The sequence below is a fragment of the Kryptolebias marmoratus genome, linkage group LG13 (assembly GCF_001649575.2).
Source record: "Kryptolebias marmoratus isolate JLee-2015 linkage group LG13, ASM164957v2, whole genome shotgun sequence".
NCBI lineage: Eukaryota > Metazoa > Chordata > Actinopteri > Cyprinodontiformes > Rivulidae > Kryptolebias > Kryptolebias marmoratus.
In genome coordinates, this window is record NC_051442.1 from 20,228,863 (window position 1) to 20,252,210 (window position 23,348).

Consider the following 23,348-nt stretch of genomic DNA (forward strand, 5'->3'; position numbering starts at 1 on the left):
AATCATCAAAATTAAACGAAATAAACATTTGAAATATATGAGTTTGTATGTAATGTATGAATATAATATACAAGTTTCACTTTTTAAATGGAATTACTGAAATCAATCTACTTTTTCATGATATTCTAATTTTATGACCAGCACCTGTATATGAAATACATGCTACATCATCTCCCTGACCACGTCTCATCTCTTTCTTTTGCCATGCTTTTATGATCACTTTTCTGCACAGATATGGCAGTATGTGTAAAGTCTGCCTGAGTAGGAGAGACAGAGATAGAACCCTAACCTCAATGACTGGCCATGCAGCCTCAATTAGGAGGGAAAAGATGAAAACAGAGGAGTAATGAGAAGAAGGAGCTGCAACGACACACTGAAACAATTTAATAAAGCGAAAGACAGTGCTTCCTAAGTGAGGAGATCAAACATACATGAGCACATCAGAAGAGGGCATTTTATGTCAGATCAAAGTTGAGAGCTGGGGTAAAAAAAAAAAGAAAAAGAACTGTGTCTGGTGGGGAGAATGTGGAGGAAGAAAGTGGAACAGAATTGAACAAAGAGTTGGCCTGATTTGTTTGGAAGAAGTAAGGCAACGGAGCTGAAAGTCGATTAGCCCAGCAGGGAAGTCAAGAAGCGGTAAAAAATAATAATGATAATAATGATAACAACTAGGTAATTTATGAAGAGATTTTGCATTGTGCTAGTTCAGCTTCTGCCTGAAAATCCAATATTTCAATAGTAATTTGGGACTTCCTTTTGTTAAAAAAAAGTTTAAAAAAATACTCCTTCCCTTCCAGTTTTGAACAGATCATTCTGAGCTTAAACACAATGGGAGTCAATGAGAGTTTGAATGTGCACACTCTTCACTCTGACTGGATTTGAGAGAAGACTATAAGTCTTATAACAGTGAGATGCTCTCAGGGTTAAAAAAAACAACAAACAAGGTTATGGTTTTATGTATAAACTACATAAGAAATGTAAAGTTTTTTGGGAATAATAAATGTTTGAGTGTGTTCTATTTGAAGCAAAACATTTAACGATTAAATCTTTAAAATACTTCACAATTACACAGCAATTGTGTTAAAATTATATAAGATATAAAAATGGCAGGTCATTCATGTAAAGTCCAATTTTCTGTGACCTGTTTAAACTTGGAATGACATTTCTACTGTTTAGAGATTCAAAGGAGGCTGGTTTTCTAATTTGTTTTTAATTTGAGATTGCCAAGAAATTAAGATTTGACACAATCTGCTGTCCTATTTATATAATTACCTTTTACTAATTGTCATTTATAATGTATGTGAATGTGATTGTACAGTACCCTGACAAGATTTTTGTTATGAATTGGCGCTATATAAATAAAGTGAATTAAACTGAATTATTCTCAGAAGAACCACAGATTTCCGTGTATTTTTGTATGTGTATTTCAGAGACTCTGAGAGGAGTGGCAAATCAAAAATTGTGACAGAAATGGAAGAATAATGGGCGAATGGCAATAAGAGTGCTTCAATGCTTAAGCATTGGCAACTCTCTGTGACAAAATGTCTAAAATCACACACTTAAACTGTGATTGTTTAAAAACTGCACAAGATATCAAACTGCCAGTTCTGTCATGTAAAGTCCAACTTTCTGTGAGTTGTTTAAATGTCAATGCTTCTATTGTGACATCTGTCTGAGCTGTAGATATCCAAAGAGGGCTTGGTTTTCTCTTTCCTTTTACCAAAAGATTGGGACAAAAACTAAAGATTAATAACCTAACAGCAATGAATGTCTTTCTATGTGACTGATATGAGTGTGAAATCTTCACGGCATTCATACAAGGTCTTATTTTTTTTTTTTTTGCTAATAGTCTGTTGCATTTTAACACATGTTTTTACTTATAAAAAGTAATTTAGCCATTTTTAAAATCAAAATCAAAACCCCCAGCAACTCATCCTGTGCCTTTTAGCCGGAACCATTGTTCCTCTCGAGGCGGAACTGAAGCTCACTGCCAAAAAAAGCAATTAAGAACAATTTAAACTATCTAGTGGTCCCTGTGCTCAGTCATTAGTGATGAATCAACTAATTCCCCACTCTGTTTCTAATCTCCTAATTGATGCCAAGCTCCAGTATGCACTAGACATCTGTTTAACCAGACAGTGGTCCTGTTAGGCAGATGAGTTAGTGTCCTCGTGTTTTATGCAGCACTGGTGAGGCAAGAGGCTTCCTAATTCAGCCATTGTCCCTGGGACTGGCAGTGATGGACTGTGGCCGCGGTCCTCCTCAGGGCTGCAGCACAAAGTGGTGCAACTCATTCATATCCTCTCTCAGACAGCCACTCAGTCGCTGAAGGATAACTTCTATTCCTGTAGCTGCAGAGAGTTATAGTGTGTTATTTTGTGGGGGGAGGTCGGTGGAGGTTGGATTCATTATTTCTCATCCTGAGTGCGGTGCTAAATCTAGTAGCTGCCTTAAACTGGTCATTTAAAAAAAAAAGAAAAAAAAGAATGACTGTTCGGGAAGTTAAAGCTGAGCTCAAAGGGGGAGAAAAGAAATGCATGGACCTGTATCTTTTCGAACAGATATATGTATTTCTATATCCTGACGAATAAAGGTTTGTCTCAGGTGTTTCATCAGAGGATTGATCACTATGTGAAGACCAGGAGCAGCTTCTAGATTGATCCTGCAGGAATTCAGATTTCTGAGTGGCTCTGAGAGGCTTTATACACTGCATTCCTCCCCTCGCTTCCCATCCATTCTGCAAGAAATCAATAAGGCCACAAGTAAATAAAATTATGAGCTTGCACATCCATGCTTACTGCTGGCTGTTTATTCCAGTGTGTAAGAGTAGTAAACTACAGCTGAGGGCTCTCACTATTCAGTTGTGTTAGAAATAAGATGGGCTCTAAATAAACACTTCTAGCTAGGTACAAACACACCCAATACAGCAGCAAAGCTAAAGGTGTTAAAGTCAAATATTAAGATCTACATCTACCTATTCAAAGATTTTTTTTTAAATGACATATACATTATCTGGGAAAACTAGTTGCAAATGTTTAGTTTTTTTTCTTTTTTAAAGGGAAAATAAAAGTATTAGGATAAAATGATTTGATGAAATTCAAAATATTTGACTGTTCTGTACACATATGCCTTACTTCTTTTGCGCTGTAGCTCAAAATCCTGATCTGGCATTGCCAATTATTTATTGAAGTTACACATTTTTGTTCAGTTAGGCTAGATTTGGATTTTTTTTGCTCATTTAGAAAAAAAAACTGTGTTTAGTGGAAACCCAACACCTCTTATCATCCCTAACAGTAAGGTAATTCCTAAAAAAACTTGTTTGAGTCTACCTGGACAGAAGTTCACTGTGGCTGCTGAATGTGCTCGAATGAGGATGTCATAGCCCTGATCATAATTAACGCCCACCACCAAAAGGTGAAAGTTAGAGGGGTAATGTTTTTGCTCCTCTCTGTGTGTGTACGTGTTTGTCTGTTAGCAAATTATCTCCTCAAACGTTGGACAAGTTTTAATAAAACATTTAGAAAGTAATAACTGGATGAACATCTATACCTGATTAGGTTTTGGAGTCAACCAACTGACCATAAAAAACACAAACAAGGTTACAACTAGGTAAGCATTCTTCCAGTTAAGGCGTCTGTCAAAAATCAAGCCCCTCTTATCTAAACAACACCCGGAGACTCTGATCCATGCATTTATTCCGTCACATTTGGAATACTATAAATCTCTTTTGATTGGAGTTAGCCAGGCCTCCCTCTCTCGTCTACAGCTGGTACAAAATGATGCTGCACAGTTTTTAACTGGTACAAACAAACGAGAGCACATGACTGGCTTCCTGTTCAGTTTCGAATACATTATAAAATTATTTTATTTGTTTTTAGTCTCTTAATGGTCTTACCCCTTCTTATTTGTCTGAGCTGCTTCACCCCTGAATGCCATCACGTGCTCTTAGATCAGCTGACCAGATGCTGATGACTGTCCAAATGCATTTTATAAATCCAGAGGAGACCGAGCCTTTGCAGTTCTGGTTCCAAAAGCATGGAATTAGTTGCTGCTGCAGGTCAGGCAGGCTCCATCTCTAGCTGTTTTTATAACTCATTTAAAAACACACTCTTTTACCTTGGCCTTCAACCCAGATTGAGTTATCGTCTGTGTCTTAATCTTTCCTCTTTTAACTTTTACTAATTAAATAATTTTCTGTAGCTCCTTGTTTTTTTTTCTTGCTGTTGTTGTTCCATTTCTTTTCTCCTTTCCTTTGTTTTGTACAGCACTTTGGTCAGCTGTTATGTTTTTTTAAGAGCTTTAGAAATAAAAGTGGTATGGTATGGTAAGCATTACAAACATCGAGGTAAAACTTGGTGTGGTAGTAGAGTCAACACATACTGTACGTGCTAACAGATCCCACATTCATTATTTTAAAGGCTGGATCAGAACGGCTGTAAGGCTGTCATTTCTCAATTGAAAATCATCTTAGTTTAAAACTCTAATATGAAAGGCACCAATATTCATTGCCTCAAGGCCATTTATTTAATTGAGAATCTCTAATATTACTTAATGTCTTGTTGTTCACCATAAGACCACCACCCACCAGTTTAAAAGAGCTGGAGCAGCATATATTTTACCAGAAACAGTCAGGCATAAATGACTTTACATGAAAGAATCTCTCAGTGTTTGTGTGGGTGTTTCAGGCCTGTGTGAGATTTGAAGAGGAATGAAGAATAACAACTCTGCAAACAACAAGCTTCTCCTTTCTGAAGACATAATTTTGCAGATTTGAAGGCCACTGCTGACGACCCTTATGTGATTCAGAAATACCACTGAGAGAAAAAAATACCCAAAAAACAACTTTTTGTATTGTCAGAATTCACTTTCTTTGGGCCATAAATGTCAACATGCCCATTCTTATGTAGATACTCATACAGTGTAACTCTCTCCCTCAGCTGTCCTCCTCATTTCATCACGTTCTAGTTAAATGTCAGACAGTGGAAGAGGTGCAGAGGAGGAAGAATCATTAGCCATGTCTGAGAGACAGGAAGCATGAACTTCATTACTAGTCATAAGTTCACAGACATCAGGTCAGGTTGGCACAACACCACCTGTCCTAGAGGCTCACACATTCAGTGTGACGGACTGACTCAAGAGGTCACATCCTGCTGTTGACATTTTTAATATTTTTTCACAGGTTTTTGGGAGCTGTGGCAGTGACCTTTACAAATAGGTTTGTGTGGGTTTTCTGTGATTTGGAAAAAAAAGAAGCCAAAAATAAAACTATTCACACTTTTTTTGGTGGGAATCACACCTGATTCCTCTCACTTCGTCCTCAAAGATTAAGTGCTAAAAAGTTGACAATTATTATTACTAAACGTCGCCACATTAGCTTCCAGCAGAGTTTAATAAAGCATTTTACATGCTGCTGATTAATCAGGGAACACTGGGTTTTCACCATTCATAAAATAACATAGGTAGTCAAAGCCAAGAGTTTAAACTAAAAGGAATAAACTTTAACAGTGACTGGCCACATCTGTTGGTCACTAAGGTTTTAACCATTACCTCTGCCAAGGAAGTTATGTTCTCGGTAATGTTGGTTTTGTCCATTAGCGAGATTACTTAAAAACTAATGAACAGATTTTGAAGAAATTTTCAGGAAATGTTGGGGTTGTCAAGAAAAACAAGTGATTCAATTTTAATGATGATCCAGATCATGATCTGGTCACTACAATATTTTAATGACTGAATGTTACTGTTTTTAGTATGAAAGAGTGATGAAGACCTCACTACACTCTCAGCAATCAATATAACCTACTAGAACATGGCTGGAATGTGTCAAATTTAGAAAATCTCCTGTAGTATACAGGTAGAGATGACACTGCTACGCTTTTAGTACTCTCCTCACCATACGTCAGTAGCACATTCCTATGATGATCCTGCCACCATGCTCCAGGCCCCACATCAACAGGACTTTCTTGGATCATTCTAACATGGTGCTTGGTTGTTTCCATGACCTTGTCAGGATCTACAGAACTTTCTTGTCTATGTGGGAGGTTTCTGGGCCTCCACCATCAGTTTCAGCCTCACTGTAGAAGAGGAAGCACCATTCAGTAGCATAAAAAGGATGTAGGCGAAGGAGTTTTTCTGTGCAGAACGCTAACCACATCCACCTTTCTTCCTTCCTCTTTCAGCCGGCCTGACCTCAATGAGACCAAGGACTTCTTGCCTTGCATCCAAAAGGCAAATAAAGGATGACAGAACATGACACGGAATTTATTAGCACATGGAGAGTGTGGATCGGTTGTCGCAGCCACGTTGTCACTTGGTGACGGCGTGGTGCATTTCTATTGGTTGTAGCAAGAGTGGTGGCAGGATGTGATGATTGTAGCAGCTGCAACACCAAGAGCATGGTCAGTCTTGCTTCAAATTTCAAACAACCAAGCCAAACCACTATCAGGTCGTGTGGAGATTGCAGTGAACCCAGTGCGCAGACTCATCTTGTAGTTCCAGGAAAATAAAATAATTTATTTAAAATAAAGAAACAAAAACAAAATGCTGACGAGGCAGCAAAACAAAACTAAATACAAACTAAAAGGCAGACATGAGAGGACTCAGACAGTGAGTGAAAACGACAATGGACCAGTGAGTAATTGGAGGAAATGAACAGGTTTTAAAAGCAGAGGGTAATTAGGGGAAGTGGGCACAGGTGAGTGATAACAAACTAGGACCAGGTGGAGATGGGTGTGACAGGTAAACAAGTGATAACAGAGGACAAGTGAATATTGACAGGACACAAAAACACAAGGAGCAAAAACAAAACAAGAAGACAATCAACTGACAAAATAAAGGAAACAATAAACCCAAACTGAAACATGAACCAAGAACATGAAAACATAACCCCAAATCCTGACAGCCACTACCTCCATAAAAATGAACCACCACAATCTTTGTGTATTCTCAAAACCCAATACAACCTTCCACAATTCATCACAAGTAATGGACCTCACTGAATTCCTAATACATGCCTGAAGATATCTCCAAGACCTTGAACAGACCATCCACATTCTAGTTTAATTTTTTCATTGTAGCTAGGTCATCATCCAGTGTGAAGAGGGCCTAACTGGTTTGTCATCAAGTATGCTTAAGTTTTTGATTTGCTTAATAAACCAGCTGCAACTAGGAAAGGTACAGCAAAGACATGGGTGAATAACTACGAATATACACATAAAATAAAAAAATACAAATGCATTTTACAATTAAAAACCTAGCATTCCTTAAAAGATTGCATATGACCTCATGCTTTTCATGCCAGAATTTTAAACTAAAATCATTGACAGTGTTGTAGCCATTTTGGTCAAACCTTGACCAATCTCATGGGATATTGTGAGATCTTTCACGATCTGTTAGCACTTGGAGTGTGTGTTGGGAATGACTTTCAGCTACTTCCCCATCAAAGTTTAACTCAATATGTGACTTATAACCATTTTTGTGTTGGCTAAGTTCAGCTGTAGTGGCCATTTTGAAATAGGTTGACTCCAAAGGTTAAGCAGTTGTGAAGCTACATCCAATGATTACTTTCTGAATGTTTCATTAAAATCTATCCAGTGGTTTATGAGATATTTGTTGGAAACAGATAGTCAAACACAAAGATGCAGACACAGACAAAAACATTATCACCCACCTTTCAGCTTTAGGTGTCAGGTGGTAAAAATGCGCAGGCAAGTCAGTGTAAATTACAGCTGAAATTGTTGCAGTGATGCTTACCCGACCAATAGTGTTTATCATTTTAAACACGCCATCCAATAAAGATCCTCATGTTGTCTTTAGGTGTTATGATGGAAATGTGCAGAAACAGGCTGGTGATGTCATCAGAACAAAACTGATGTTTATTGAACTTACTGTGTGTGAGATCCCTCTCTGGTGATAACGCCCTCTTTGTCCATCAGCATTTGTCTGAATGTGCTCACTTTCTGTCGGATCTCCTCCTCTGTGTACCTGAAGATATGAAGATACATGAGTTAAAAGATGAGAGGCACACATTTATCAGATTTCTGCAGCGTAGACCAGTGGGCTCAGCAGTGAGCGAACAATGGTGAAAGAGAACTTGAAGCAACAGCTTTTAATAACAGCAGTGAATGCAGCAGGGGAACGAGTAAAGCTGTCGTCCATCATCATTGCCAGACTCTTGTGTGGGAGTCGAGTCATCCTCTGCTATCAGCCGAACAAATGACAAAAACGGGTTTTTGATTGTGTTCTGACCAAAATTTACATTTGGCCAGATGATGTACATTCTGATGACTCAGTGTCCCCCTCTGGCCTCGGCAGGCCAGCGCAGTATGTCATGTTTTATTCTGCAAGGCGAGCATCGTAACTCTGAGCTGAGAGGATCAGTGGGGCAGCTGAGGAGCTCTCAACAAGCTGACAGAGACAGAATACTGCAAACCACCGCAGAAGGCCACGGAAGAAATTACTGCCTGTGTCACACAGTAGATTTGTTTTCCATGATCTGATTTTTGCACAACATCCTTGTTTTAAATTTCAGGTGTTTTGTGGCTGTCAGTGGGTGAAGCAGAAAGGCAGAAAAATGGTTTGTTATGCTGTAATTTCAATGTGAGCAAAAGATAAACAAATCACAGCTGGCAAATAATGGTTATGCATAGAACATCGAGCTGAATAACCTCGCTGCAGCAGGAAAGGTGACACGCCTGCAAAAAAAAATAAAATAAAAGCAATCAGCCAATCTAAACAAATCCTGCTCCATTCTACGGATTGTCAGAGTTCAGCTTTGCAGGACTCTGTGCTCAACAGTACATGAACTCCTCAGTGCACTGCGCTCAGATCTCCTGGAGTTTTTCAATCATTATAAAACCATCTCCACGCCTTGCTCTGGCTGCGATAAGGAGCCTTAATAAGCAGCAGAGATAGAAGAAGATGACAGTGAAAGCAGGACGCCAGCTGAAGGGGGAAGAATTAATAAAGATTAAGGGGTGGCCAGAAGACACGCAGACATCACAGTTAGCCTGGCAACCATTAGCATTAATGTAAACATGTTCCTGTTTGTTTCAAACTGAACAACAAGAGAGATATTGCCCCAGTTCTAGCTTCTCTTTGCTTGATGCCGAAAAAACAGAGTAAATTTAAAATTATTCTCTTCACATACTGTAACTTTGACATGACTAAGTTTCATATTTTCCTAAAGCTGAGGACACACAACACAATCTTTTGCCAGATTTTGCCCATTAGTCCCATTTGGGGACTAGTTGGAGACAGTCGGCATGGCTAGATGGCACAAAAATCTGTTAGTGTGTGAGGGGAACGGACCCGAACCAACCTCAGTCAGAGTCAATCAAAGGTGTTTGAACTTCTGGAGCAATCAGGCAGTGTGAACTGATTACTGACCCAACTGCAAACAGCCAATGAAAAAGAGAGGGTGGGGCACAGGAAAAAGCGTCAGAGAGCAGAAAGTTGCGCAGACAGCAGCAGTGAACAGACTTTTGTTCACTTTTTAAACTGTCACCCTAGTGGGAGTTTGTACAAGAGTTTGAGGAGTTTAGTTGGCTTTAGCTGGTTGACAAATTATATAGTCTGATCTTTCATTCTGCTGAAATCAGTCTGTTAGTGTGCACTCCAAGACTTCAAGATCCATAAAAAGTCTGAAAGTTGTGTAGTGTGGCTCCAACTTTACAGAGCACCTCCCTCTCAGACGGCAGGGTTACTTGTGGTTTCTAGAGACACTAAAAGTAAGGGAGAGGAAAACCATCAGTTATCAGGCTTCAAACTTTTAGAAATTAGCACCCAGTTTGGGTTTGGGAGGCTGACACTCACGCTAGTTTTAGAATTACACTTTAACCTTCAATTGTTTTTTGTCAAATTGGGGTGATCGAAGGTTTGGACCCTGAATGCAGGCAGACACAAGGAGCTCGAGAAAACAAAAAGCTATTGTGGCAGAAAAATTTACAAGTGTAACTTCAGGTAATCACAAAGAGACACAAGGACAACCAGACAATGCATTACTGTGACAATGCTTCACCACAGAAGAGATGGAAGGGGCTGAGTAAACAAAGACACGGAAACAGGTGAGTGATTACAAACTGAAGACAGGTGAGGATGGACGTGACATGCAGACATGGAAAAACACTGAGAAGCAGATTGAGAGCAAAATGGATAATGTCATGGGGAGCACAGGAAGAACTAAAACCAGAAACAAACGAGAATAAATCACATAATAAAAAACAGAATCACAAATAACACAGAACTCATAAAAACAAACAGGAACTTAGAGCACAGACAGAACTACAGATAGACACAGGTCATTAAGAGAACTAAACACCAGAAACACACAAGACTTGAGAATGACATGAACACACAGGACCCATGAAGAAGACAGAATCCAAGAATTACGAACTACACAGGAACCATGAACAGAACTACAGATAAACATGAAAGGTAATCGATCCACTAGAAACACCAAAAACACAACCAAGAAGACTGAAAATATAAAAACAAAAACCCAACCAGAAAAACCCATAAGAACAATCAACAAAAATAACCAGATCCTCACAGTTTTAGAGACTAAAATTGCAATATTTTATAGAAAGATTCTTTCTTTTAAAGTCTCTTTTTGTGTTTATCATATATATACCACTCTTTGTATTTAAGACAAATATTCTAAAATGTTCTTTAATGTGTTATTATGCACTATCCTGTTATACCCAGTAGATTCCAAATGATGTCCTACTCACCTGAAGGATTAAGGACTTCTCAACCATATTGTTCTATTTTTGTCTGTGTATGGTCTACTCTGCTCAGGAAGCACATTATTTCCTTGAGGCTGACCATCTGGTTGGGCAGCTTGAAGCAGATCTTAGTCACAACCTCATTCACATGTTTGTTTATAGACTCTAGCTCCAATCCTAGTCTGTCCTCAACGTCTTCCTGTTCCCTATACATTCATACGTATATCACCTTCATCACCTGCTTTATGTGCCTAAGGTGTGGGATGGATGTCATGGTCAGATTCTGCATCAAAGTATTCAGAGAAACAATTGTCACACCCCAATGTTGACCCATCTCCATCAGTTAAACTATTTTCATCATCACTTTCAGCATGAGGTACCTGTCTCTGTGTTTCTGTAGCTGTAAATCTCGCTACTCTAGTCTCTTTCAGTCACTGATTTACTGAAAAATATATTTGTAGCCACATGTTGTTTCATATTTTCTATGAGGAGTTTAAATGTTCTCCCTGTGCATGTGTGGGTTTTCTCTACATACTTCAGTTTCCTTTCACACATCAAAATCTAAATTGTCCATAGTGGGCATGGTTGACTGTCTCATTTATTTCTGTGTTGGACAACCTGTTGTCAGTGTGCCTCTATTAGGTAGACAGTTTTCTGTAACCCTAAACAGGAAAAACACATATAGAAAAGGGATGGATGGAGTAAAATATAGTATTTAAAAGCTAAACATTGCAATAAAAGCTAATACTTTCATGTATAAAAAAACTACACATCTTTATGGGGCCATAAATTACTGTATAAATAGGTGTAAAGCAAATATACTCACTAATTCATGATCAGAAACCCTGTTCTGATAGAAAGCATAAAACACAGCACACAGAATCATACAACTGGGCTCATAAATTACCCCATTCGGTTGCTCAAGGGTCAATTTTGTGTGATGGAGGCCGAAAGTGACAAAACTGCAGCTCTGCCTTTATTTCCACAAAATTTAAGCTTAACCAAATAAACAAGCCATGGATCATAAGCACAAAAGTCCAAGGCTATGTAGTATTTCTTTTCTGTTAACTATAAAACATTGAGAACATGATGTGCACAAGCCTGGAGTAAAAAACAGGGAGTAGTCCTCATGGCAACTGATTCTCCCTCATTCTCTCTAACTGCAGCTCTGCGCAGAGATCAGTTCCATAAGCTGAATTGTAAATTAACCAGTGGCTTATCAGCATAGAAATAGCATTTAGTCCGAGGGTAGTTTGTTTTTCTCAGATTGAATATAGCAGCTGATTCCACATATCCGTGCTTGTTGCCATCAGCACATTGACGATGTGGAGAATAAGATTAAGAGAAGTGAGCAGAAATGTCTGGAAGAAGGTTTAACAGAGAGGAAGTCAGCCAGTGAGAAAGCACCATCAGGTCCTGCTGAACAACAATCTCTCAGCCCAGCAGCTGTCAGCTCAGCACAATGGAGGGTCCAAAGCAACACTTTATATTCATGGCTTTCCATTCACAGTGCAGGAGGCATCACCACACATTAGCTGCAGCTCTGCAGCGGTCGCTCTGCCCTCTCAGCCGTTTGGCTGAGGATCGAAGAAGGTTCTGGCCAAGCAGTTTTCACGTCTATAAGGTTTACTCTTTTATATTATTAGAGTGTAAGCATTTCCAGTCATCTCAGCTGACACCCCATCAGAATCTAGGAGAGATTTTGTTGAGTGTCTGTTGACATACCATCTAAAGAATCACATTATTCCTTCTCCTTTTCTGTCTGATCTTTTTTCTCTTTCTGCTTGATTTTTGCTTGAGTCAAACAGTGAAACTTTATAGTATGAAGTACAGCAGAGTTGGGTTATGCTTCATTGGTTTAGTGTCCTCTTCACAAAAGATGATGACCTATTAGAACGTTGCTGGATTGCATCAAATTTGAAAAACCTTTTTTAGTGCGAAGGCAATCATAATTATCCTATGTTGTCAGTACTCATAAAATACTGTAGGTTTTTTCCTGCTATCTTCCCTGAGATGCTCTCCTGTGCCCTCACCAGGCTCTAAACACCCTCTTTGGCATTACTCTTGGACACTGTTAAGATGCAGCTACATGCTAGAAGATCACACCAAGCTAGCCTGATGCTTCTGCTACACATATCAAGTCTGCACATTGTGGTTTCTGTGACCTTGTCATAATCATAGCTGTAGCCTAGGCATGAGACCAGTGGGCTTTAAAGACCAGGTCCGCCAGTGCACACAGGCCCCACGTCATGGATACACTGCTACCACTGCCACCATGCTCCTGAGTACCTCAATATGCTGCTACCACAATAATAAACCATCACTCAGAAGTTAATAAATGCTTAAAACCATCCACAACCTATTAGGCTTGTCTAAGTTCACTGCCTTTTTATGATGTACCTGAAGACCTCGTAAAGTCCATCCATGTTCTGAATAGTTTTTTATATCGTAGTGGGATTGTCATCCAGTGTGAAATTAGCTTAACAGAGTGTATGCTCAGTACAGATATGAAAAATGCAGTTTTAAAAAGAACAGCTCCTGAAGCTCTGTAGGAAGATCTTAGAACATAAAACTTCCTTCTTTCATGAATGCCAAGTTTCTGTGTTAAACGTCAACTGAAGTTAGGCACAAATCCAAAGTTAGTCCTAAATCAATTTGTGTAAATGGCCTCATATTGGATGTTTGTCAAAAGCTATTAGATGTGCAGATTGAAACAACACATCTCTCCAATGCATGTTTAATTAGCACTTCTCTTACTCATAAAGGTAGCTGTCTTCCCCCCCGCTCACCATCTGTTCTGGTCTGACACAGTTCTGAAGAAGACTAAATTCAAACCATTGTCTCAGCAACACAAGGTACTGCCAAATCATATTAACTGACACTGTCATTTGTGTTATTTTATATTTTTTGTGTACATTAGGAACAGTTTAATCCTCCGTTGACCTTCGGGTCAAATTGACCCGAAGTTACAAGGGCTTCTCTACTTCTCTCGGTCTCTCTCTTTTTTGAGGGCTTCAGGAGGGTTATAGGCCACAGTAATTTAAATGAGGCCAAATGAAGGCCATCTATTCCAGGCTCACTGCCTACAGCACATTAAAGTCCAGGGATTTGGGCAAAAAGAGGCTGAGGACATTGATCTCAGTGAGGTCCTCCATGCCACTGTAGCCATGAAAAATCACCACAATTAAAGTATTTGATTAGAGTAATTAGCCAGTTCTGAGCACCCACAGATTTCCCCCATTAACTCAGTCCAGAAAAATTAATAGTCATGGCCTCAAGATCGTCCTTATGGTAATAGACATCGATTCAGGCAGAAGTGCCAATGTGTGAGGCGTGCTTGTTCTCATTCTAACAGCTAGTGATGTGTCTGTGTTTGATGTCTGAAGAGCTTTCCTCCCAAAGTTATCCCCAGACAGTGCTACAAAACTCTGCAGGCAAGGCTGAATGGTGCTGGGAAGACATGAATCCGAACCTGAACACCCCCACATTTCTATTTTATGGACAGAATTAAAACGACCTACTGAGTGCCAGGGTGAAATAGTTTAACTCTCAAGTGGAGAGCACTCTGAATTGAGGCTCTCCACAGTCATAGATTTTCAGGTTAGATAACAGTCACAGGACAGAGCCGACAGGAAAGGCAGCAAAGGGGGGAAAAAAAAGAACCAACCCTCTTCTTTGTTTAGAACGCTGGACTCTTCACCTCACCAGCATTGCAAGCTGATCAATGATCACTCATCTCCTCTAAGACCTCTCATAACAAAAGACTGCAACTGTTTTGTCTTGCATTGACCTTCTGCATTGTCTTGGGTGCTTGGACGTTCTTTCTGAGACGATTTCCACCCAACCCTTCAATCCTCTGGGACATTGGTTGATCCTCTTATGACGCTGGCTTTGGCATTCAGGAAACCTCTATTAGAGCAGAGAGTTATTTGCTTGAGCATCAAAGCCTCTGAAAGCAGTTCTCTTTTTTAGATCTAGGCTTCTCACTCATCAGTTCTTGTAATTTAAAAGTGCTTCCTTGGATGTTTAGCTCTCAGCTACTTCATTATATAACTGTCTGTCTGAATTGACTTCTTACTTTGTAATTATTCCCTTGCGTACCATCCTGTACATGTACTTTGTGTGCAAATTTGGTATTGTGCTGTCTTTCTTTGCTAAAACTGACATCCATACTTGAGTGCAAAAGAACAATTCAATCCAATTTTCTGCTTAGAGAAGCTGCAAGACAAAAAACCACTTCCTGTTATAAAAAAAAAAATCACTTTACCACAAATGGAGTACTGTTTTGTGTATCCATGTAAACTCAGCAGATATTTGTTACGGATGAAAAATGATCTTGCTGCTTTTGCAAAGCCCACATGTGTGTTCATATGTTTAAATGGAGACCAACATAGCCTCCAGTTTAGTGTCAGAGAAGCCCCATGAAGAGAGCTCATTAAAGAGCTGAGGAAAAGTCTCGTACACAACAGGAGTTCAAACCGTGCACAGTCATTATGCTACAATTAGCATGGAAAAACACCCTCCAAACAGGGCCTGAATCCTGGCATGACGAAGAGCCGCTGAGCCCAAAATGTTTTGTCATGTCATGTTTTGATACACAGAGCTACTTTAAAGTACACCCTATGCACTGTTCATCACATTCAGTCAAAACAGAGGCATATTTTCATTTAAAAAAACATACTCAAGCTTCTCACACAGATCATATAGTGCTCTTCTGGACAAATGTGAAGCATAAATGGCCTAAATTGTCAGTAGATTGATAAAGCCCCTGGATTTACCTGGCATCTGAATTTTAATGTTTTCTAATGTATTCACTTTTTACTTGATTTTTGCAAACTCATTAGTCGAAGGAAACAGCATTTTGGGACATGCTGAATATGCGATATGTAACTGGTTTTATATGTAAAAAATATTTTGCTCTATCTTATTTCGTTGCAATTCTACCAGCATTTTTTTTATAAAATATTTATGCAAATGTAAGCGCTGGTTCTCCCGCCGGTCTTAAAGGGTTAATATACTTAAAATAGTTATATACCCTGCAGCAGTGGAGCGCGCATTGCACAAATGAATGGGGGAGGCTGCCAGACTTTGGCTTGTTAAATGAACAAGCTCCTTTAATCGCAGAGCCAGTTTAATTGGCTCCCATGGTGAGGCCATCACTCATGACAGACCATTTATCCCCGTCTTCTCACACGAGATGAGCACAGCTGAACCGTGTTGGAGCTGGAGGCAAAGTGGAGAAGGAAAAGGGGCGTAGCTTCCCCTGAGGACTTGAGTCAGGATCCATACTGTTGGAGGGACATGCAGACTGAGTCCTCTGGTTTAAAGTAGCTGAAAAAAGTGTACATTGGCTGGCATTGTTCTCCCTCTCCATCCCAGTGTTTCATCCCTCGCTCTATCCTTTAATCCCCCCACATGTTTTCATTTAACCCTTTAAGACCTACCATAGAACAAGTTTGCCAGAACTTATTTTTACATGCCATTTTTTGAAGCCTTTCAATTTGCTGAACATTAATGCAACCATTATATCCCAAATTTTAATAATATCTATGTAATAAGTCCATAGGACTTTTTGTGTTTTTGTGCCCTTTTTAAGGGCAAAAAATCACAAAAAGTCTAATTTGTTTTTAGTTTTTACACATATTTTTCTGATTACAGAAATGTCAAAGCTGTATCTCTCAAAAATGTCAAAAGAAAAAAGTTGCACATGGTTCTATCAAATGACAGAAAAATAATTTTGAGTTTGTTCATGGCTTGTTTTTGAGATACACTCATTTTTATAAACTAAGAAAAATGAAAATGAAATGCACATTGTGCACAATTTGCAAAAAGACAGCATACACATACAAAACTCTCTGACCGTTGGCAGCTTCAGAATCCCAGGTATAGTGTGATCTAATGCACTGATACATTTCTGTCTCTGTGAGCTCAATCCATAGAAAATGTTGGCATTTAGCTATATTTTTTGATGCATTTTTATTTGTGTTGGCACACAGTATTTTGATGGCATCTTGGTCAAAGTCCAGCCTGAACAGCTCAGATGGAGATAGATTATCCACATTATCTGAAAAAGATGGCTGCACACCTGGCCGTTTTTTGGGCAGGGAATTTTGAGGCGATGTAGCAAGTTTTCAGGCTCCTTTTGACTTTTCCAGCCAGCTCCATCACCAGACAGTGTCTGACCTGAAGCGCTTTCTTTTTTCTTTGCCTTCCTACTCTCCCTGTGCCTCCATCCAGGATACAAGGTGCCTCAGAAGAGCAGGAGACCTAATTTTTCTCCTCCCTTTTATCATCTGCACACAGAAGAAGTTACACGGTGTGGACTAATATAGTACTGATGTGTCTTAGGCTCAAAATTCTTTCAGTTGTATAATTTTCTTACTCTTATGTCATTGAAGAAATTTATCCTTTTAATAAAGTCAGCTTCATCTCCACTGTTGGCAGAATCCAGTTCAGAAACCAATATTCTTCGTGCCTTGAGTTCTGTTCCCAGCATCACAATTTTTGCAGCTGTAAAAAAAATGCGTGTAGTGAGCGTGTAGTGAGTTTGTGGTGAATGTTTTGTGTGTGTAAACTGTGTGGTTTTTTTGTGAATGGACAAGAAATAAAATGATAGCGAAAGTTCTTCTGCAACTCAAGTGTAAAACTACAAGTCCCAGGCAAAATTACGCCACTTCTTTTTGTTTCAGGTAGTAACGCACAGAAACACAGTTAATGCTTACAATGTGATGACATATATTCCAACATAGAAAGTGCTGTGAACAGTTTATCAGATCAATAAAGCACCTTCATTTACACGGCATCTGGATTATAATGTTTTCTTCTGTTCGCTTTTTAGTTGTTTTTTGCAAACTCATTAGTTGAAAGAAACAGCGCTTTGGGACGTGCCGAATGTGTGATATGTAAATGTAACTCCTCTGGTTATACTTGCAAAAAGAGTTATTGCTCTATCTTTTTTGGTTGTATTTTTACTCTTATTCAAATGGGAGCGCTGGCACTCGCGCCGATCCTAAAGGGACAGTAGAAATGGAAGAGGCAGTGGTACCGGCCAAGCTGGCAAATGTGATTCCCTTCCTATTATAGCTTAACAAGATGAGATGTCCGTCCAGAACTTGAGCACTCAGCTGAGCAGTTCAGACCTTCATGTGTGACTGTGAGCTGGTCTGTGGGGTTGTCTGGTCTTCTTGTATTCTGTCATCATTAGCCAAGCTGCTCCTCACCACGACAGTGTTTCACCAGGCATCATGGCTCTTTTACATCGCTCCCAACCCAGGAGCCACCGCTCCCAGCCAGGATAGGAGTGAACCTTGACAGATGGGAAAAGTTCAACCCCCCTCCCCCTTCCTAATTTTTTTGTCCTTTTTCTGCTTTCAGCTGCATCAATCTGCAGCAGCTCAAATATTACCAGGCGCTCTTAATGAGGCCCTGCTGTCTGACAAAAGAAGTTATGTTCAAGGAAGAAGGGACGAGTGGAAAGACCAGAGGACAAAAATACAGCACTGACTTCTTTCTACCACCTCTCATAGCTGCACCTACCCCTAAAAAAACATCTCTAATTAGCTTGACATTTATTCAATTAAATCCCCCTCCCTTAATATATCGAGGATTAAACAGCGTTCTGTAAATGACAATTGTGACGTGAGTAAAATGTCACGACGTATCAGAGGGAAAATAAGCTTTCTTTGTACTAACACAGGATCACAGGCTCATCTTTAATTATGGTCTTTGTCAGTCTGGAGTTCAGATTTGGTCCTTCAAGCAGCAGTTAGTGTGTGTGCACGCGCACACGCGTGTGTGTGTTTGTGAATAAATCCATCAGAGAGAAGCACTAAGATTGTGGATTAGGGTGACTGAAGTCTTGAAGATTTCTTTCTAATTTTATCTTCAGTGTCATGGTTGGAACATCGGGCTCAACCACTGCTTTTTGTTGACTTTCTTCAACAGCAACGCCATTAAACAAATATTCCAGTTATTTTGTGGGGTTCTGTGGGGTACAAGTTGGTTTATGTGGAAAAGGTATGAAGAATTAATATCTTACCTGTGGTAGATAGCTCTTTGAACAACCTCAGTTTGGCAAGAAAGTTTTGGTCTGATTAAATTGGATAGGAATCTGGAACTGATTAAATATTTTATATTTATATTAAAAAGCTTGATTGCAGAAAAAAATATATTTTATCATGAGATATTCCAACATATGCTTTCTGTATTTTCAAACCTCTTTATAAGCAAAGTTTACCAGCATACTGCACTTATTTTCCAGCTTGGGAATGCTATAGATTCCCCTGACACAAAGGATCTTCCAACCTCCAAGTGACTCTACATGGACCCAAACAATAAGCGAGAGCCGACAAGAACATGACCCTTCACTGCTGCTAAATGTAAAACTTGCTGTGGTCCCTGGCCAAACAGGAGCCACCAGGGATCCGAAAAGCACCCTTCAGCTAACAGTAACCTAATTTAATTTCCAGGAAGAAGTGATTTTAAAAATCATGGCAACATTTTACAAGCAGATACTTCTCAGCGTAGTAATGACAGATAACACCAACTCATAACATTTGGACACAAAGATGCTAAAAACAGACACATCACCAAAACCAAAATGTTATGTACCATTTTCTTACTAAAACACTGTTTACTCCACAGCAGGGGTTCGCTCTTGTTTTTCTTCCACTGTAGAGATGAAAATGTCTTCTGGCAGGTAACAGATTCTGAATTTTATATTTTGGTGCTTCTTGTAAACTCAGCGGCTGTAAAGGAATATACTTGTTAATGTCAGGTTCTCTGCTGCAGCTTTCACTGCCTGTATTCTAATAACTGAGATGGGAAGAAAAGAAAAACATTTCTCTGAATACAGAAATGTCACTTGACATTCAAACCTCATTATTTGTATCTGAGGTTTTTTAAAGAATGTGTATTAAATAGGTTGAAATTTATGTTTTAGTATTTATATCTGCATAGTCTTGTAAAATTTAAAATAAACCAACATAAACAACAAATAAACATACAACATAAGCAGAGTGCAAAAAATATTTAAGAAATAATATAATGAGGTGATCCTCCAAATGCAAGGTTGTCTAAGATCTAAATACAGTTTAAGCGTGAGCAAATATGTACAAACTTTTTAAATATTTACTTATTTAACATACAAATATGCTGAATACAAATAAAAGTGGTTAAAAGCTATCTCTGATCATTTCTGTATTAGTTATTTAATTTAAAGTAGATGAATTTGTTGTGCTTTTATACAAATTCATTCTTGTGTTAGGTTTCTTTTGTTTCTACACAGATAAGTGTGTCAATACAAGTGTCTCTTTAGAACATGAAGAGTTACAGTTCTGTTTTGACTTTGAAACCACTGCTCACATTAATTCATTTTTTTTATTTGTTTTCACATTTGTTGTATAATATTTTTAGGTTTGGCATTTTATGTGAAACTGGAACTATTGTGATTTACACTACTAGTCCATAAATCCAGTATCTCACTTGGCTGTGACTGATGGATGTCAAGATTTGGGTATTTTGAGTTATTTTTTGGTACTGTTTTGTGTTAGTTTTTTTTATGATGTTATGTTTACGGGATCTGTCATTCTGTTTCCTTCATGGGTTCTGTGTGGAGCTAAGTTATTTGTTTTCATTCTTGTGTTCAGTTTTGTTCCCTGTGCTGTCTGCCACCTTCTCCCTGAGTCAGTACTTCTCCTTGTCAGTCTGCCGCACCCATCTTCTCCTGTTCCTGGTTTACAATTAGTCACCTGGGTCCAATTCTTCATCAGCCCCAGCCTATGTATTGTCTTTTTGCTTTCCATTGCAGCTGATCGATTGTAGGTTTCTGCACCACATTTAGGTTATTCTCTTTGTGTCTCCTTGTGATTCTTTGTTTAAGTCCTTTTGTTATTTAGTTTTTGCTGCCACATCAGCCCTTATGTTTTCCTTTATGAATAAACTGGTTATTTTTGAGCTCATTGTGTCTGTCTGCATTCTTGGTCCGAATCCTCCTACAAAACCTGATAATAGTCTAGTCGGTGATTCAAAATAGTCAAATTTTTTGTTGCAGTTTCACTGAATACTGACTGTTTGCAACCAGTGAGCCAATTTGGTCATGTTTTGCACAGCAATTGTTGAAAATCACAGCCTATCTTTGTGTGCAGCATTCTGTATTCTAATGTTTTATTGCCCATCTTTGCCCACACTGAACCCACTTCAGCTCTCTTTGTACCCACCTTGGCAGCTACTCCCACGCTTATAAATTAGTTGACTGGAACTAACTTTAGAACTTTAGACGATAAGCTGATTTGGACTGGTTTTTAAATAATTATGTATCCTTGACCTGGTTAGACCTGGACATTTGGGGCTTTTGCTTCAAATGTTTTCTAAATAACCTGAATCTGAAGACATAATCATTTAAAAACAGTTTTATTCAAGTTTCTCTGCAAGCAACATCTGCTTCAATACACCTGTATCTGTGGTTAAGGTGTATTTATGCATTGATTGCAGGTGCTGGAGGAAATAAAATGTAGGCTATTAATTAGTCCAATGCAGGTTCAAGCCAGGACATCTAGGGGCATCACAGACCTGATATTGATTAATCAGCTGTGGTAAAATGCCACTACACTTAGAATTTTTACCACTTATTCAAGAATGTGATGTCAAGTGCTCAGCTCATGCCGGTGTGACCTACTCTGGGGACAATGGCAGGTGGGGAGATACCTGTGTTACTGTTAAATGGTAACACAGGTGTCATATGGAGAGCTCAGGGAGGAAACCTCTCGTCACCACAGCTGAACAATTACAGGAAGTGTTCTCACAAACACTTCAACGCACATTTCAATTTCCAAGTGCAAACAATGCATACAGTGTCACGACACATTACATATATTAACATACAGTAAATGGCAATGAACAGGTTGCAATCCACAAAAAATACAGCTATGGGACTAGAATTACAGAAACTGATTTTAGACGGGTTTAAGATGCCTGCATCACATCTGCAACTATTTTGGGAAAAAATGTGTTCTGCTAATTTTTCAAACATGTCCAAAAGTCAAGGGACAAGACCCTACGACTCAAGCAAGGAAACTGACAACCCTCGCAAACCTTTCGAGACATTTTGGAGACTTGTTTACATTTTGTAACCGATAGTAGCAGCCCTGTAGGATACAGGTTTGAGAAAAACAATTTCATCAGACTATGTTTGTTCATTATAGTAATGTGATGTTTATCTGTTTATCTGTAGCCTGTGACACTATCTGGCTTTAAACCGTTTTGTCTGAAATCGTTCACATTTTAATCCTCTCTATTGTTTCAGGCATTTCAGATGTTACAGTGGACCCTTGAACACACCGTTTCTGTATAGCTAAGTTGGTGGTTGTAAGACTTTTGATGAAATGACCTCTAGAAATAAAGACTGTAGCATTCACAATCAACATTTTCAACCAAATTTATGAACATCATATGCTGCTTAGTTAATAAAAATTGCTGGGTGTTTATGGCTTGTTAGCTGGTGTTCATAAATCCCACTCTGACCACTGTGCATAAATCCTGACTCTGGCTTCAATCATAAATATCGTTCATTTTTGCAAATGCTGACTATCATTGTGCGCTTACAAGTTCATAAACAGACTATTTTAAACATGATTTATCAACCAAACTGCTGTTACTAAAACATAGCTTTGTTGAAATATTGAGACAAACCCTGTGATTCATATACAAAATACAAAAAAACTATCAAATATGTACTGAATATCAGAGCTGTTTTTATTCTGTTCTTTACTTAGAACTGGTTCTAGCCCCATCCCTGGACCAGCATTGGAAGTGATTTTCTCAAAAAGAGAGTTGGGCAATCTTTTTTATAATATCCTTTAAATGGTACAACTGAAACAAACAATTTGTAAAGAAGTCCGTTGAGACACAGCTACTTACCCCTGCTCTTCCATCATCTCTTGGAGCTCCATACATTTAAGCTCCACCCTCCTCTTCCTCTCATGGTCCAGAATCTCTCGGTGGGGCTTCTTCACCAGGACAGGTTCTACTTTAGGCTCCTCGTCCTCCTCCGTGTGGGGCTGCCCCTCCTCACTTTTAGCTTGTAGCACGGCAGTGGATGTCGGCCCTGCTGATCCTGCAGCTGTACCGGGTTCAGCTCCAGGGACCACTGGTTGGACCATGCCATTTGCACCATCCTTAGGAGATGGCAATCTCGTTGCGTCATACATGATTACTGAAATCTGTAGAGACACCAATGATAGAGAGACAAAAAGTTAACAAGAAGAAGAGATGACAAGAAGTGACTTATGATGGAACTCTTACTTTATGTGGACTTTCTAATGTAAAATGTTTCTACAGAAACTCTTTTGGAGGCGTTTGTTACTGATTTACAACAACAAATGAGAACCAACAGTGGGCCAGAACTGTTTCCAGACTGAAAGGTGAGAGGGTTGTGATTTGATGCTAATATCTGTGGACAGGCTGCAGCGTTTCTGCTTGAACTGAGCAGTGCACTTTGCAAACATTCAAACACATCAACCTTCTTGATGCACAGAAATAAGCATCCAGAGAGAGCACTGGCAGCAGCTCCTGCTTCATGAGTCAACAGCCCTGAAAGTGCCTAAAGGCAAGTCAGGATGGAGAGAGAGT

At 39.1% G+C, this 23,348-nt stretch overlaps 1 protein-coding gene across 1 annotated transcript in view; it reads right to left on the reverse strand.

Moving 5' to 3' along the window:
- Positions 1 to 23,348, reverse strand: part of srrm3 (serine/arginine repetitive matrix 3) — a 109,315-nt gene that overhangs the window by 32,846 nt on the left and 53,121 nt on the right. The window contains exons 2-3 of the mRNA XM_017412595.3: positions 22,638 to 22,939; positions 7,885 to 7,980 (exon numbers count right to left, since the gene is read on the reverse strand). Coding sequence (XP_017268084.1) covers positions 7,885 to 7,980; positions 22,638 to 22,927 — 386 coding nt within the window. The 5' untranslated portion in view covers positions 22,928 to 22,939. The remainder of the gene's footprint in view (positions 1 to 7,884; positions 7,981 to 22,637; positions 22,940 to 23,348) is intronic.